This window comes from Haemaphysalis longicornis, unplaced genomic scaffold (assembly GCF_048455015.1).
Source record: "Haemaphysalis longicornis isolate Haplotype H1 unplaced genomic scaffold, Haemaphysalis longicornis Haplotype H1 scaffold_6, whole genome shotgun sequence".
Taxonomy (NCBI): domain Eukaryota; kingdom Metazoa; phylum Arthropoda; class Arachnida; order Ixodida; family Ixodidae; genus Haemaphysalis; species Haemaphysalis longicornis.
Window position 1 is genome coordinate 209,816,887 of NW_027526407.1, and position 15,876 is coordinate 209,832,762.

Sequence of the window (15,876 nt, forward strand, 5' to 3'; positions counted from 1 at the left end):
GTATTGCAATCAACCCGAACGACCGCTTTTTCCCAGTCGTTTATTCCTCGTACGTCATTAGAATGGAATCGTCTTCCCTCTCCTACAGCAACCATTGTAAATCACACGCTTTTCAAAAATGCCATAGTCAACATTGTGTAATTCTTGCTTGTTGTGTACAGTTATGCTTGCTTGCTGCGTTTCTTTTTCTTTTGCCTAATTTTGTATAAGATGTTTGTTTGATATGTATTTCTCTCGCTGCTTTTTTTTTGTTATTCTTATGAATGTACCCACTCCCCTCTATAATGCCATTGGCCCTGATAAATATAGTGCTAATTATCAGCCAACATGCCTCATTTGAGCCAACCAGGATGTAGTCAATATCACAACACAAATAAAACTGCGGCGAAGTTTAACATCTCCTTGTATACACCTGTCTTGCACATTCCAAGCAAGTGTTGCCACGATTACAGAGAACACTGGAGTCTTTCTCATTCCGCACAAGTGTTGCCAGATTACAGCGAACACTGCATGCGGTTGTTCTTTGGGGGCCAATTTCCCAAAGTGGGTATGCTCGGCTTGACAAACGTGCGGCAGGGATGCTGGGTGGTTGAACTGCCGGGTGGTTGCCACAATCTTGGCCAGTTTCCCAATTAATAAGTGGGTATGCTTGGCTGCACAAACGTGCGGCAGGGACGCCGGGCGGTCGCCGCGAGGCTTGCGCTCACTTGCGCTTTACATTTTTAACTACAGACATGAAACTGAAACCATTTGCTAAACAGCTTCGCTGCTGAAGTCAGGCAGCAGGTAAACGAGATGAAAACAGCGAGGGAAACGGCCATGTCCAGAAATAATGTGGGCGAATCACCTGTGGCGGTACTACCCATGCAACCACGGACGTCCGTTGGACGTCCGTAATACAGCCGAACATCCAAGGCCGAGTTTGGACGGCCATGTTTGGACGTACATTTTCGAACGTACAGTGGACATCCAGAAACGGATGTACAAGTCCGAATGACATCCGCCAACGTAAAAAGTTGCTATGAAGCATCAAATAACAGCGTAAATTGAATATAAAAGCAATAACGAATAAAGCTACTGTGCTTTTCAATTAAAAATATTTTGTACATCAACACTCGGGCTTGTAGGTTGTAAGTTTCATCTGCATATTTCTGATATTAAGCCGAATTTTTAAATTTTTTTGAAGCACTTAGCCAACTCCAACGATTATCTCTTTGGGGAAGGATATATAAGAATTGAGAACCACTAAAGAAACATGTGAAGCAAGTTCGTTGTGTTCATGTATGCCGTCTGCACGGTAGTAGCCTTGCGCGGTGTACTGTACTATTCGTTGTAAGAACATATTTTAGCATACCGTTACCGTGTTTGCGGGAGTCATCCTGGAACAGGACGAATTTTTCTTCAACTGCGAAGTTTCTGAGAAAGCTAGCTTTCCTCTGTAGCCGTATGGCTACATTCAGGTGGATGTCAAACTTTCCTTCACAGAAACTTACTCCACCTTGGGGATTTCCCCTAAATCTCGTCGATTACCGGCACAGGCTTCACCGTCGCCAGCGCTTCCGGTAACACGGGAAACGGTAACGCAAACACGGTAACGATATGCTAAAACTGCCTATGATTCTCCAAATTTTTACTGAACATCCAAAATACAGCCAATTTCAGACGTCCGACTGGACGTACGGAAATGTTAAAACCGGACGTCCAACGGACGTACATGGTACGTACATTGGCCCTGAAACGAACGTCAGTCGGACGACCGCTAGAGGCGGAATGGACGTACGGCGGACGGCCGACAGACGTACGTCCGGTGGTTGCTTGGGTGTTTCTCTTTCCTGGCTCATGATGCCTGTCTCGCGCTTGCGATTTTCTGCAACTCAGAACGCGCGTGTTTAAATGTGCACAGATGTAAGGCGTTTGCCGCAACATTTCAGCTGGCTCAGATGGTTGTCAAGTGGTTGTATGCCAAGTTTAAGCACTGAACCTCGCCACCTTTGAATGTTCAGTAGAGAGACTAAAATTCCTTTAGCATGTTTATTTCAACTACGATGCCTCAGCGTGTTCTTGAACAAAGGAAATAACGACTTTCATGTCATTTAATGTCTTGCGAGCACACGTAGGCTCGGAAGACATTGGTCGGCGGTGTATTTAAGCTGCAATGTTGGCCACCAGGAAAGGAAGAGGCAAGTCCAGCAAACTGTTCCAAGTGCTTTATTATAGATCTTTTGAACGACACAGCAAACTTTGCACGTGGGCAGTGACGGAGCAGCTACGGGGATCACAGTAAGCCTAATAACAGCGCACAAGCTGGACGTGCGAGATTGCAGTGTCAACAGTGGTCCCAAGGATTACGTTTCCAGTCAGACGGTTGCATCACATGGCAGCCTCTCATGGGAACAGTAACAGCAAATCAGCTCATGATAATGAGCAAAGCCCATTCATATGGGAGCACCATTCTGAAGGTGCTCACACACATGCACTTTAGGGCATTTTGTAAGCAGAAAGTAATTTTACAAAAAGACTTGCTTATTTGTGACAAAAGAAAGAAGCTAATGAAACTACCCTTACGCTTACAGCTTCTATTCTTACTTCAGCACCAGCAATCACTCCTTTCACGGTAACATAGCAACTAAACTTTGCTCGGAGGCAGCTGTACAAGCAACGTTCAGACAGGGGCTTTATGTCCAAGATTTCAGGTCAATGGGCATTGCAGCTGCAGAGGGCTGAAGATTCATTTTTTACATCACATCTTTTGCACTTAGAAGTTAATTTTTATACAATATTCGTGGCTTTGTTTTCCCACAGTTAAGATAAATTTCAGGAGCTTTAGTGCAATGTCTGACTTTGTAGCCCATTTTGTTTTTGTAAGTTAGGAGATAAGGAGATGAATTTGTAAAATGAGCTTTGCAGTTCAAACACCGTTTGCCATGCCTTCTTTATCAACCAGTTGGAGATATGCTTGTGCTGTTAGTTTGCTTTCGTGGCAAATGTTGACAATTTACACGTCGCTCTCACAGGCCTCAAAAGTCTCCCTTGGTTGGCGTGTCCTACTTAGAATGAACACTCCACGATGTTCATACACAGGTTTTACATTTTATTACCAAAATCTGATTCTTGTATATTATAACAACATTTCTTTGGTTTCCCAAGATAATGACGGACATTTTGTTTATTTTTCCAAGTACGCAGGTTTTGCAAACTCCGAGTCCTGACTTCATGATAGAGATTCTTTGGTTTTTGGTTTTTCTATAAAGGCTTTTATTTTCTCTCCACCAGTCAGTCTTTGCACGTCCTAGTACAGGCCTCTTTCCGTTCCAACTTGCATCTTTTATAATCTTCAAAATGTTTGCATGAAATGGGTATGCTACACGCATACTACTAAAGACATCATGCCAGGTTAGCAGGACCACGTCATTAGGACACGATTTAAAAACAGTCATGAACAGAGAATATGGGATCCTCAAAATGCACTATTTTGTAAAAGTTACATAGGAATCTATCAGGCATCTTGTAGGTGAAATGCATGCTAAGAGTGTCAGTAAATAAAATAAATAAATCATGAATCTGTGGGCATTTTTTTCACAGAAGCCAATTGACCATTTAAAAGCTTCAAGCGATGAACTGTAATTACTGAGTTGCATGACCTGTGATTCGGAGCACAGAAATAGTTATGGTCACTTTTTCTGCAGTACCGGCTAGCTAGCCATGCATACTGCAGCACGCCTGCCGTAGCACTTTGGCTGTCCACACAGTAAAACCTTACGTGGATAACAGTTGGTCCACTTTCTGAGTACTCTGCTAGCCACAGTGAGGCAGACCTCTAGCAGACACACACACCACACAAGCTCCCCCACCCCGGTCGGCACTGTGCGTGTGCCACAGGTGCCTGCGTATTTATTGCACTCGCACCCAGCAGACGGGTAAACCACACGGCTCTTCTCAAACTGCTGTTCAGTTAAGTGCCCCGTTCACCAGCTGGCCAGCTGGCAGCTTTGCTTCTGCTGCCCTTATCATCACAGACGGCTTTGAACAAGTCTACTAAGTAATACACCACATGTTGCCAGGATTTACGCGAAAATGAACAGATCCAGGCAGCACACCCCTTCCCCCCTCGCAGAAATTCTCTGGCACAGGGGAATACCCTGCCCATCAAAAAGTATCACGTTTCCGCCGCAAAGCACGCACCAACCTTGCAAGGCTTTGGCGCCTGCCCCCACCACTGTGGTAAGCCATTTTGAAATGTGCGTGGAGGAGGAGCTGAACAACAAAACCAGAAGGCTGTGGGGGGTAACTTGGAATTGGTCCTTCGCTTAGTTTGCTCCGAGATTTTTGTTCTTTTTCCCTCTCTTCTCTCTCTTGTTAAAATGGAAAACAAGACGTGCACACCCAGCACTGCAACAGCAACTACGCTGAAATCAGCAGCCCTTGTCTGTCAATGTGCCGCAGCCCAGCACTAGTGCTGGCTTTCAGGCATTGTGTAAAGCGACTCGGGTAAAGGTGCCCAACTGTGGCTCGCCTACTACAGAAACAGTGGGCACAAGGCACACAAATCCGGATGGTGTCAAAATGATGACACCTTTGACCGAGCCTTTCAGTCCAGACCTAGAAAGCACAATTTTTCACGGCTCTGATGGTAGAAAGTTTAAACAGGACTTGTGAACTTCAATTTCAGCTCAGGCAACAGGAAACATGGAACAAGAAGCGATTGCAAAAGCAATGGCCTTGAATTGCTCTGAACACTGCAGCTCAAGGCAGCAACTGCAGCTACACTGCTCAAAACTTCGCAAGACTTTGAATGCAAAATGACTTGACTGCAATACATTCAATTGATCCTACAGGTCACAAACAACCCCTGAAAGCAGCATTCATGTGAAGCAAGCTTTATTTGTTCTAAACAGACTCAATGGGACGGTTTTTGCTCTAGCCCAAACGGGCACTTTAAAACCAAAGAAAAATGGAAGCCAGCGCAGGGTGCAAATGACTTATCCTGCTAGGCTGTAAACGGCACTACCGAAAAGCTGTTGGTGCGACGCATGCAAGGGCACCCAGAAATGTAGCTCGAACAAAACATCTCAGCTATGCTACACTATCAGCACAACATTAACCCTGTCATAGGCCAGTAACAAAACTAAGTAGCTACCTGCTCTCATGCTAGTAAAAGTAAATGCTTTAAGGCCACGTTTACGCGGGTTTGGAAAGCCTCGAGCTACTTTTAAGCTACTTGGCGGAGTCATCTGCGTACTTGCATACCCTGGGAGGCACTGAGGGCAAGGCATTATGTTCGGACGCTGTAGATGTTTAAATGCTCACAATACAGTGTGGCAAGCTACGACACTGCTTTAAATGCACACCACAAAGAAACTTGCAAGGTGCAACTTTCAAAGCTTACAACACCCAACTGCAGGAAAGTGTACAGGGCTTGACAAAACCTATGCACAGTCAGTATTACACCTCTTTCATAATCGTAATCATGAGAGCCTGCGTAAGCTTCATGATAATGTGGCTGAGGTTATTTCTTGCGCTTGCTGCGTCTCGATAGTCGAAAAATAAAACAAGACATTTTACTCCCCCAAATACTGATTGGGAGATTAGCAAAAGCCTTTTGTACGTTATCAGCCCTAATAGACTGAACAGGGCAGTGAATTTTAAAATACTTTCTTTTTATATAAAATATAACAAGGACATGGTGCACCCACAAGAAAAAAATGAAACATGGAACATTTTGATGTGCGCATTCTGAAGGCAAACTCAAAAACTTGCCATTTTGGCCCTCTAAAAAACCACAACAAAACAAAACCTTGCAGTCTTTCCACACTGTTACGGCAGGAGGAACTACTTGCCGGCAAAAGGGGAATAAAAGAAACAAAACGGCGGGTGAGGGCTGTGAGCCCCACCCACAGGCACTTTGGCACATCAAGCACAGCCATGCGGGGCAGAAAAACAAACAAGGCAACAACATATAGCAGTGTTGAAGCGTAACAGCGCAAAAAGGACGGCGGCCACAGACCAATAAACAAGAAGAGCGCCAGTTTTGTTTCTTGCTGCGCTGTTACGCTTCAACAGCAGGAATACCCACCAACTCGCCCAACTGTCCGTTTTGTTGCAGCAACACATACCAATAAGCATGGCTGGGACACGCAAAAAGCAAGCACACACTGGGTGCATGAGGTGGCACAATAGGAGTGGTCCCGTGCAATTCAGGCAAGCGATCTTGATTACTACAGTCTTGATTAAGCACTTTGCGGGAAGGCACTTTGCTGGCAACCCTCACTGGTGCAGAGGAACGAGAAGGGTGCGGGCACTCTGGCCTGGTTCGCTCCAAGGCAGGTCCACAATCTTCTAGAAGTAGCAGGGACAGCTCAGACGAAGTGACTTCCTGGTAACGAGGGTCCACTGTACACTGTAGCTTTCCATAGATTTCCCATTGCAACAGACCTTCCTGTCCCCGAAGAGATGCGCGTGAATAAAATGACAGTGCAGGCACACCACGAGGCTACAACAAGAAGGTTTAAAGCATCAAGAGCAAAACTACTGATGCAATCATTAAATAAGATTGATCTGCAGGAACGTCGTTGGAGCCCTTTGTACTCCACACTGCACTAGGATGGCATGCTGCAAAGATCAGGGTGCAACGACTAAACAATGACCGAAGCAGCCTGGGCTCAGCTAGGATGGACCGCACGGCCAATTTTTGAAACTGACCGGCACTAACACGTAGAGCCAGATCTCCCAAACGGAGCGATGCACCAAGATGGTGCTTGGAAGGCTAACGGCCGTATCACATCAGTGCGCGAGTAAGCACCGGACAGTGCGGATGCCACGCTGGCAGCATGGAGCAAAGGTCACCACAGTGCGGGTCCAATGCCCCATTCTTGTAAATAGAACCAGGCAAAAACGGGCTCTGCCACACCACCGTCTGGGCAGTTTACAGCACCATCACCACACCTACAGGTGCGCTACACAGTGCAGTGCAGTGCAGTACCACACCACAGCAAACACCAGGCAGTGTCCACTTCATCCACCTAGAGCAGTCCTCAGGTGCAGTGGCACACTTTGCGTGTACACAAATACAATAGATCCTTTTCCACGGGGGTCCCGAATCTCGAGGGCCCGTGCAGTTAAGTACAGCTCGACCCCGATGACAAGGTGGGGCGAAAGAGCGTGACGCAGTGCCCCCCCACGAGACCCCTGACTCAGAGGTGGGCGGGCTGAGCGGCCCTGTGGATGCCCGCCAGCGAGAAGAGCCAGGGAGCGCCTACGGACATGGTGAGCCCCATGGAGAGGTAGGTGATGAACTTGCAGGGCAGCTCGATGGTGCCCCTCTGCCGGCTGCTCTCCAGCCGCGGGTCGACGCCGTGCAGGGCACACAGCACCGGGTACGTCTGCGGGGGGCACATCGAGAGGGAACAGCAGCTGTTAGAGAAGAGGTGGAACCTCAAAGGAAATACACAATCCAACAACAGAGGTATTCACACTAAGCTTGCTCCATATTCTGCATCATTCAATCAGTCACACAAGTAAACATGCACAAAAAAGACAGACTTGCAAAAAAATAGAACACTGTGGTTAGGCTGCCTCAATTTCAACCAAAAACATACCTGATTCAAGACAACACACGTGGCTTGGTAAAGATATCGTGCACGAGACAAAACTGTATTTAAAAGGACCGCAAAGACACAGTACCAGTGTGGTTCGTTCAAAACACTGCCATGTCCCAGTGAGAATAGCGCCAATTTTCTCACCAGCTCCAAACCAGCAGTGAGAGAGCACCGACGAAGCAGTGGCCACTTGACAGCGACAGCGATGCCTCTGTGACAGCACAGGATCGCGTTTGTGCGATTGGCTGCCACCAGCCCAAGCCATTACCTCTGGGCCATGGCCTCAGTTTCGTCGGATTGGATCCCCAGTTGAATGCTCACGTGTAGTAACCCGCTGAAGAATGTTTTTATAGTGCTAGCGCATACTATGTCACTCCTGTCCCTATTACGTCACCGCAGCACTAAATTTGAAAGTTACTTAATATATCGTGTGTTTTTGCAGTTGAACAAACATCTCTCGTGGTTGGAATTGGGCTCAGTGAGTTACCTAAGGCTGGTTCTTTCAAAAGGTACGTGCCAATGTGCCCGTTAGATGGCTTCATTGCTGTACTCGCAGGCCATGTCAGGCCCTGTTCCCGTTCGAATGAAGCCAGCAACGGAGACTGCTTCGCAGCGACAGCAGCAGTGAAGGCTGCTGGGAAACAGTAGCAGCGCCTCACCCTTTCACTCATTAGTGTTGCGACACACAAACTTGTTCTTTCATTTAATAACTTACTACTGGCAAAGGTGCTGTTGCTCACTTTTTGAATCACATAATACTGAATCACATAAACCAATCATTCTTTGCGGAAATACAGCTTGAGCTTGCCAACATGTGTGCTACGAGGTTTTCTTCTGCATTGGTGACCACTGCAGCGCTCCAACTCTTGTTCCTTGCTCCGTACGCTGCCTGCCAAGCTGTCCACACATCGGAATGCAGCCGAACTGAATGGACGTGGTGGGCTGTCTTTACAGCCCCTTCATGTGTGTCTGTGCAGGGGCGATGAGGGGATTTAGCAAATGTCCCGCACTTACTGAACGACAGATGACCTGAACTGTACATGATGTGGTGAAAAAAGTTGATTGATGCCTATTTGGTGACGGGCAGGTAATAGGGCAGGAGGACGTGTGCAACAACACCACCGATAGATTAATCAGAAGGCTTTCTTTGCCACGGTTCTACTGGCGGGCACGTGTTGGGCAAGGGGAGGCTGCTTAGACTGGCTCTCTTCTCTCATTCCCTCAAATAGCATCACTGCATGAGTCGTACCACATCACCATGCTGCTATGGGTTCCACACAATAAAAACACATCCCAGTGTTTTAGTAAAGACTGGCCTAGTTAGTATTCCATTACGTACAGTTCCGCTCAAAAATAGTCAAGGACTTGCGTGGTGTCTTTCTTAATCCCTGTCTATTTTTGCGCCGAACTGTACATCCCAGTGTTGTTCAGACAAGCGATTTCAGTGCTTGGGGGAGTGCGTCCTTTGGAGCAGATGAAGTCAAGATGTTTTGACGATGATAAGCTGCCGGTGGAAATAATACCAAGTATTTGGAAAGTTTTTGTAGATTTAAATCAGCGCATAAAATATGATGGACAGTGTTTATTGCGGGACGACATAGAAAATGTTTTGTGGAAATTTGCAATCAACTGCCATGTTTGACAGCTGTCCATTATCGCTTGCTAAGGTTCTGATAACATTGTGATGAGCTAATACTGTCACAGAGCACGCAATCGTCGGCATAACAATGGATTTCAAAAGAGGATTGAGTGCTGACAAACAGCAGAAGCTCTGCTACACAGACATGATGCCGAACCGTTAAAAGCGTCAACATGCACACACAATCTGAAAGAATGTTTCCAATCCAATCAGGCAGTTGAATATCAGCTCAGACTTGGATGCTGAGTAGAAAGCTTTGAAAAAGTCTATGGAAATTGTGTCACCTTGTTTCCCTGGAAATGAGGGCAAAACAAATGCCATGTATGAGTCTGTTGGTTGTGTTGTCGTACTGAAGTCATGTCTGATGCCAATCTCACAGTGGCACAATAAGTTTCGTTGTTCTAACTAATGCTAATGTGTTTTTAAATAATATGCTCCAGTAGCTGACATGAGTATGAAGTTAGTTATACAGTAAAAGCTCACTAATTTGAACTTGGTTCATTTGAACTTCCGGTTAATTTGAACTCATGCCCTGGTCCCGGCACAGCCCTGTATATTTCAATGGGGGGGGGGAGGGAACTCTTGATAATTCGAACTCGTCGGTATCCAGGGCGGTTAATTCGGACTATGATCCCCTGGTTTCCATTGCTCCTCGCAGAAGAAGTCGGCCCAGAGTGATTACAATGTGTTGCCAAATCCAAACCAAACCACATTTACTAGAAATGCAAAACAACTAAAGTTAATTACGAAACTGGAAAACAACAGCGTCGTGCACGTGCGCTGCACTCCTGCAACAGAACTTCGCTTCTACATAGGGCGCCGCGCCACCGGTGCTAGTGCTCCAGCGCATGCCATTATTACTTACGAAACGCTATTTACGAGATCACCTGCCACAAACGTGTAGTAGTGCCTAATTAGCGATAACAAGTCCAGAGGTGGCTTCTTCGCCCTTGCCCGCACAGTGTGGTGGCGCGTTTTCCAATCATTTTAGCACCCGCCTGCTAAGTCAAACTTCGCTTAATTCGAACAATTTTACAGTCCCCTTCGAGTTCGAATTAACGAGCTTTTACTGTATTGGCCTACAGTAGTCAAAAATTTGCTTTTCTCCGAACTTGCGTAAGAAAATCACATCAGCCCGCTTCGATTAGCTAGGGGCTATATTCCTGTTTCAAGAGATTCTTTAAATACGGCAGTGAGATAGTGGCACATCCAAACAAAACAGCAGACCAAAAATGCGTCAGGAATTTTGTCACAACCTGTGCATTTCTTGGTGTATAAATTCTATATTAGGTTCATACCAGCTTTCACTAATCACGGATGTCCTGCACCAGAACACAAGGCTGTTTTGAAGCAGTTGCAAGTGAAAACGGACGGAAAGAAGGTGTTGAAAGCATTAGAAATCTGTAATGGTGTCGTCGAAGGAAAATGAGGGTGATGCCGCATCACACGGCAGTACTCGTGACCAGAAGTTGCGTGGATTACTCGACAGTGTGGATTACCCCAGTTGTGGTGGAAAGTTTTTTGCAGGGTTTGTTTTGCACTGAAGTTCTGTGCCTAGCTGAGCAAACCTGCTACCACCACCTGAAGAGTGTTGCATTCCTCATCCTATGAACAACATGCAAGATCTCACGGGAAAATCTTTTTTGTTTCTCGGGTGAACGACGATTTTCAAACCTGCCGTGAAAGTTAAAAACAGCGCTTTGCAGGCGATAACGCCATCTGTTGTATTTATTGACAATTCATTTTTCCATTTGATTATTGCTTGTTTCCATTTTACGAACATAGACAGCTTCGGGAGTGACATTTCAGCCCAAGGCAGCGGCGAGTTGGGCGAAAATGGTGCCCTGTTTTGCTGCACGCTCTATAAAGGCGGACAGCTCTTTCAGGGACTTGGGCAGCTGCTGCTGCTGACGTTTTGTACCCCAGCAGCAGTGATAACTCCAGCAACGATGTGGATTGTCAGATTTTAGTTCTGATGAAGACTCTCCCATTCAATGGCCTGGGACTTCGACAGGTGCTGACCAGAGCTCTTCGATGTAAGGAGTTGCGAAACTCCACCGCAAAAAATGGTTATTGTTTGGCCTACAACACATTGTATGCCAAAACTAATCCAGTAGCCGATCAAGTGGCTCTAAATAATCCTTTTCAGCTTGCATAAAGCCGTCAAAGTGACTTTTTATTTATTTATTTTTTGCCGCCAGAAGACCAAAGATGACGCACAGCAGACGACAGTGCACAAGCGATGGTTGACCCCACGGTCACATTTCTTTTTACTACTCTTGCTTCGTATGTATATAAAACACTTACATAGTCGAACACATTGGGCTCCTTTGGCATAAAAAATTCACGTAAGCACTCAAATGCCATTTTTTGCCCAGGTCGTCGAGCAGTGAAGCACGTTGTAGTTTATTTTCTCACCAACACATGGCGCCACTGTAAAACAAGATCCAAAACAGTGGACCAATCGTACGGCCACTTTTCGATGCATGGGGCCTACGGGGAGTTTCGCAACTCCTATACCAAGCAACTCTGGTGCTGACAGGTAAGGTTTGTTTTTGACTTCGCGCTGTATTTATAAACAAAACATGCTTCCTACCTGACGACTGCAGTTTTACTTTCATGTGCAAGGTCTGGACAATGTGCGGTGGGGATATTTTGCCAAATGCGTTGCACCGTATCGTGTTATCCGCTCCAGGATAGCCTGGGGCTCGTGTCAGATTAGCGCTGGCGAGCGCTTCTCAAGAGCGCTGGATTTTTTTTTTTTTCTTGCTTTTTACCACTGAAGTGGTAATGATTTACCGTCAGAACGCAAGTACGTATGCCAGGACGCATATTTTAGAGAGCAACTGACTCTCAAGTTGCTTCACGGAGTGGCGCAGCCATCAGGGCCACTAGGTTGGAAGGCCCGCAAAAATCCAAAACTTGGTGCACAGCATTGATGTGCAGCTTAGGGACGTAGAAACAACTTCTATATCTTAGAATTCCAAAAATTATTTTTAGGCTTAGTACAATCGCCTATATGTACTGTGTGTGCACTTTTTTGTGCATTTTGTTCTGTTTATTTGACCAATCAGCTATAAATTGTACCTTTCACGAAACTGCTGTTATGTGTTTGAAAAAGCAATCTACAAGCTACAATTTCAGGCATAGCATTGCTAAATGTGTCCAGTAGCTCAAGAGAAAAAAAATTTTTTCTGTAAGCACTCAAAATGGGCCATTTTTCCACGGACACGAAAGAGTTAACAGGGACAAAGTGTAGACGGAAGGTCCTCACCACACTGCCAAAATAACTGACGAATGCAACAAGCAGCAATTTAAATTTATCGGCTGAGCATACGGGCAAAAAAATGCCATCTGCACAACTGAGATCAGGGAAGGAAGCGACAGCGCAGTGCAGCTTAGCAATTGTGCACCTCAAGGGAGCAAGCACTGCCTTGTGATCACAGGTACCATTCATGATTGCGCATTTACCGTCCAGCACGCTCATAACACGTCGTGAAACAGGAATCAGTTCGTTATGTCCACTTCTCGCTATATTTGGACACTAAAATAAAGACAAAATGAAAACGATTACAAAGGGAACTTGGGACGGGAACGTTCAAAGGCGTTCCCCATGCACCTTGCTCTTTGTGCACCTTCCCCCACATTGGCATAAATCAGATTTACTTGCAGTGATTACGAGCGCCACTTTTCCTCTTTGCTCACCCTGTCCTCCCTGGAACTTACGACAGCCCGCACACGCCGACTCCATGATTCCTTGAAATCGCTACACTGTTTCACTCATTCCGCGCATCGCATGTCTGCCGACACATCTGCCTCACTGTCTACTACTGGAAGCAACCACCATCTTAACATTGAGCCCTGTCGTACCAACACGCCCAAATTTAGTTTCTTCCCTTCAACAGTTGGACGCTGAAACCGATTGCCTGGTGCTATACGTTCCCTCTGGCTGGAAAAATTGGCACTCGCCCCGTGTGATTCGTCCTGAATGCGATTTTTGTGGCACCGCTCTGTTTAATGCTCACTCCTGCCAAAGCCCCAAGCGGGGGCTGCAGTATGCACAAATACACAAACAAACAAATGAACGGAGGACGCGGCAAGGAAGTGTGGGCAGTCACTGGTGAGTTGAACCCTTTCCACCCTTTGCCAGCACCAGGAGAATTCGAGCCGGGAACTCGCTTCTCAGTTGCCGCCTCGAATTCTCGAATAAAACACGAGAAACGAGATTTTTTTTCCAGACTGAAAGTGCGAGCCATTCTGCAGAGCTGATTGGGTGCTACACAAAGGGACGGAAGGTGCAGCACAAATAGTGCCAAAGCAGTTTCCTCCTCCAACACAAAAATTTAGACCCAATTTTTGGTTTTTGTTCGTCAATTCTGCACAGCCATCATGTCACACGAAAAAACACAATCTTTTGTGAGATCAGAGAAGGGAGTGTACATGCTTTCCATCAAAGCTGATTCACACTAATTACACCCGAAGCATGGCCGATAAAGCCGAAAGAAAAGGGCCAGCTGTGAGGGCAACCACTGCTGCACCGTGGCGAGAGGTCCCTTCACACTGCCAAGCGCCTCTACCGTTCCTTGAGGGTGCAACACGCTCCCACTCTGGCTGCATGCACATGTCGGGCCAAGCTCCTTTCCCCCTGAATAGCAGCCGTGGACTCACCACAGCTTTGACGAGAGTCCGGACCACCAAACTCGCTGCAAGGCCCACCGCTGTCCGTGCTACGATCAGCGCCAGCCCCGAGAGCACTCCAAAAGCGTATGGGGCAGCAGCTCCTATCTGGAATGCAGTACACTGGTGTCGCCGCAGGGCTACACTGGCCCACGAGGGTCGCAACATTCACATCTGTGTTTGCAGCAAAAGTGCATTCTTGCTGCCTTCACTAGCACTGCACAAACGTGCTTTTTCAGATTTCGTTTTTTTTTTACCCGCTCAGAAAAACTGGCACTGCAGCCAGAATTTTAACGCCAGTCGCCAAGTGCATTGGCTGTACACAAGAGAAAAAAAAAAAACCAGAGAGCTTACTCGGGTGAAATAAGTCAAATCAAACTGCCTTACCACCAGTTGGCTGTAACTTTCGCGGCACCCAGCGGAAATTGAGGCCCCGACAGAGGCCTCCACAAGAGCAGGAAGCAGAGCAGTTGCGACGTACGAGCAATGCACACAGCTAACAGAATGGACACTGTGCTTGGCATTAATCGTGACAACTCAGCTCTGCAATTGCCATTTTTCCCAACCATTCAAGATGCATCCATGGCCATGGCACGTTCAAGCATGGAGGTGCTAGTTCCCACTGACCAAAACTGGCACACTGCAGGGTTTCCTCGACTGTCGCGTAGTTGTCGGCTCCACCTCTGCAAAGCCATGGTGCCTCGTGGCACCTCAACAGACGTCTTCCACCCCCGTGGGATTTCTGGCAAACAAAAGAATCTGCAGGAAACTTCTCCCTGCAAATGTGCTCTGAAGGCCGCAGCCCGGCGACTATTCGCTGCTGCATTGAGTTTGTGTCCCTACCTCCTTTTTCTTGGCCCCGACAGGCAGAGATGCGCCTTTCAGGGCCAACCTTTTGTTCCATTCCGGCGTACCGCTGTGCTCGCGCTGTGGTGAGCTGCTGTTCAGCGCAAATCCCACGTGATGCCATTTCGCGTCACTGCGGTGGCCATTTTTAAAATCAAGAGTTGGGCCCGTCTGGTCGGGAACACACCTGACGACCATTAGGAACTGACTCCGGCCACGAAAGTTAATAACAATGAAGACGTTTGGGCTCCCATGCATGGTCAGTCAGTCAGTTCTTAAAGGAGTACCAACACGAAATTTTGGGTTACATTTTTCTCGCTGCTATGCACGCCCACCAGCCCACTAATCATAGAATGACACATTAGACGGTCGAGCGCAGCGTTAACATTCATTTACGGCGTCGTTTATTCGTGTCAGTTTCGGTTTCGACAAAACGAACGCCGAGCGGCCGGCATTTTTTTACCTTACAGGGGCCACGGCTTTTACTTACAGGCTTTTACCTTTTTTTTTACCTTACAGGGGCCACGGAGACAAAACACGTCTGGTTCATGAACAAAATCCCGGACCATCTCCACTAACGAAAAACCTGGCGAGGAGCAAAGCATGCAGTGCACGAGGGCATTCAAAGATTGCAAGGAGAAGGACTGCGCACCGGTGGGAGCAGCAAACATGCGCTTGCTGAGAACCCTCTCTTGCGCTGAACCGGATTTAAGCAACTTGCACGCCCCATCTGCCCGAGTTTGGGGCCGTGGTAGGGGTCAACGCAAGCGCAGTGCATTGCCCGCCCTGGGAGCTCGTACTCTGTGATCAACGAGGCCTCAGCACCACGTAAGGTTGCCTCTTCTTGCTTCGACCAACCACCTGACTTGATCAGGCCTACCGTCGAGAGCTGGTGGGTACTGAATGTAAAACAAATTATAACCCGTCTACAAACAGCTTCTGCTTGTACTTGACAATTGCTGAAGTGGACAGGGAGCGTTCTACTAATCTTTAAATCATGCTAGTTTATTTCGAACCACTTGTATTGATTATACACTTTTCTTTAGCACACATTACGTCCTAGCGCAAGGGGTTGAAAAACGAGTGTCGTGGTGTTTCAGTACTGTGACTACACGAGAC

At 47.0% G+C, this 15,876-nt stretch overlaps 1 protein-coding gene across 2 annotated transcripts in view; it reads right to left on the reverse strand.

Annotated features, from left to right (window-relative positions):
* Positions 1–2,190: 2,190 nt before the first annotated feature.
* The window catches only part of LOC144141328 (sphingosine-1-phosphate phosphatase 2-like), a 28,571-nt gene continuing 14,885 nt past the window's right edge, over positions 2,191–15,876 (reverse strand). Inside the window, exons 4-5 of one of the 2 annotated variants that reach the window (XM_077672901.1) lie at positions 13,903–14,019; positions 2,191–7,410 (exon numbers count right to left, since the gene is read on the reverse strand). In XM_077672901.1, the coding sequence (XP_077529027.1) occupies positions 7,012–7,410; positions 13,903–14,019 (516 nt within the window). In that variant the 3' untranslated portion in view covers positions 2,191–7,011. The remainder of the gene's footprint in view (positions 7,411–13,902; positions 14,020–15,876) is intronic. The other variant, XM_077672902.1, reaches the window with a different exon arrangement.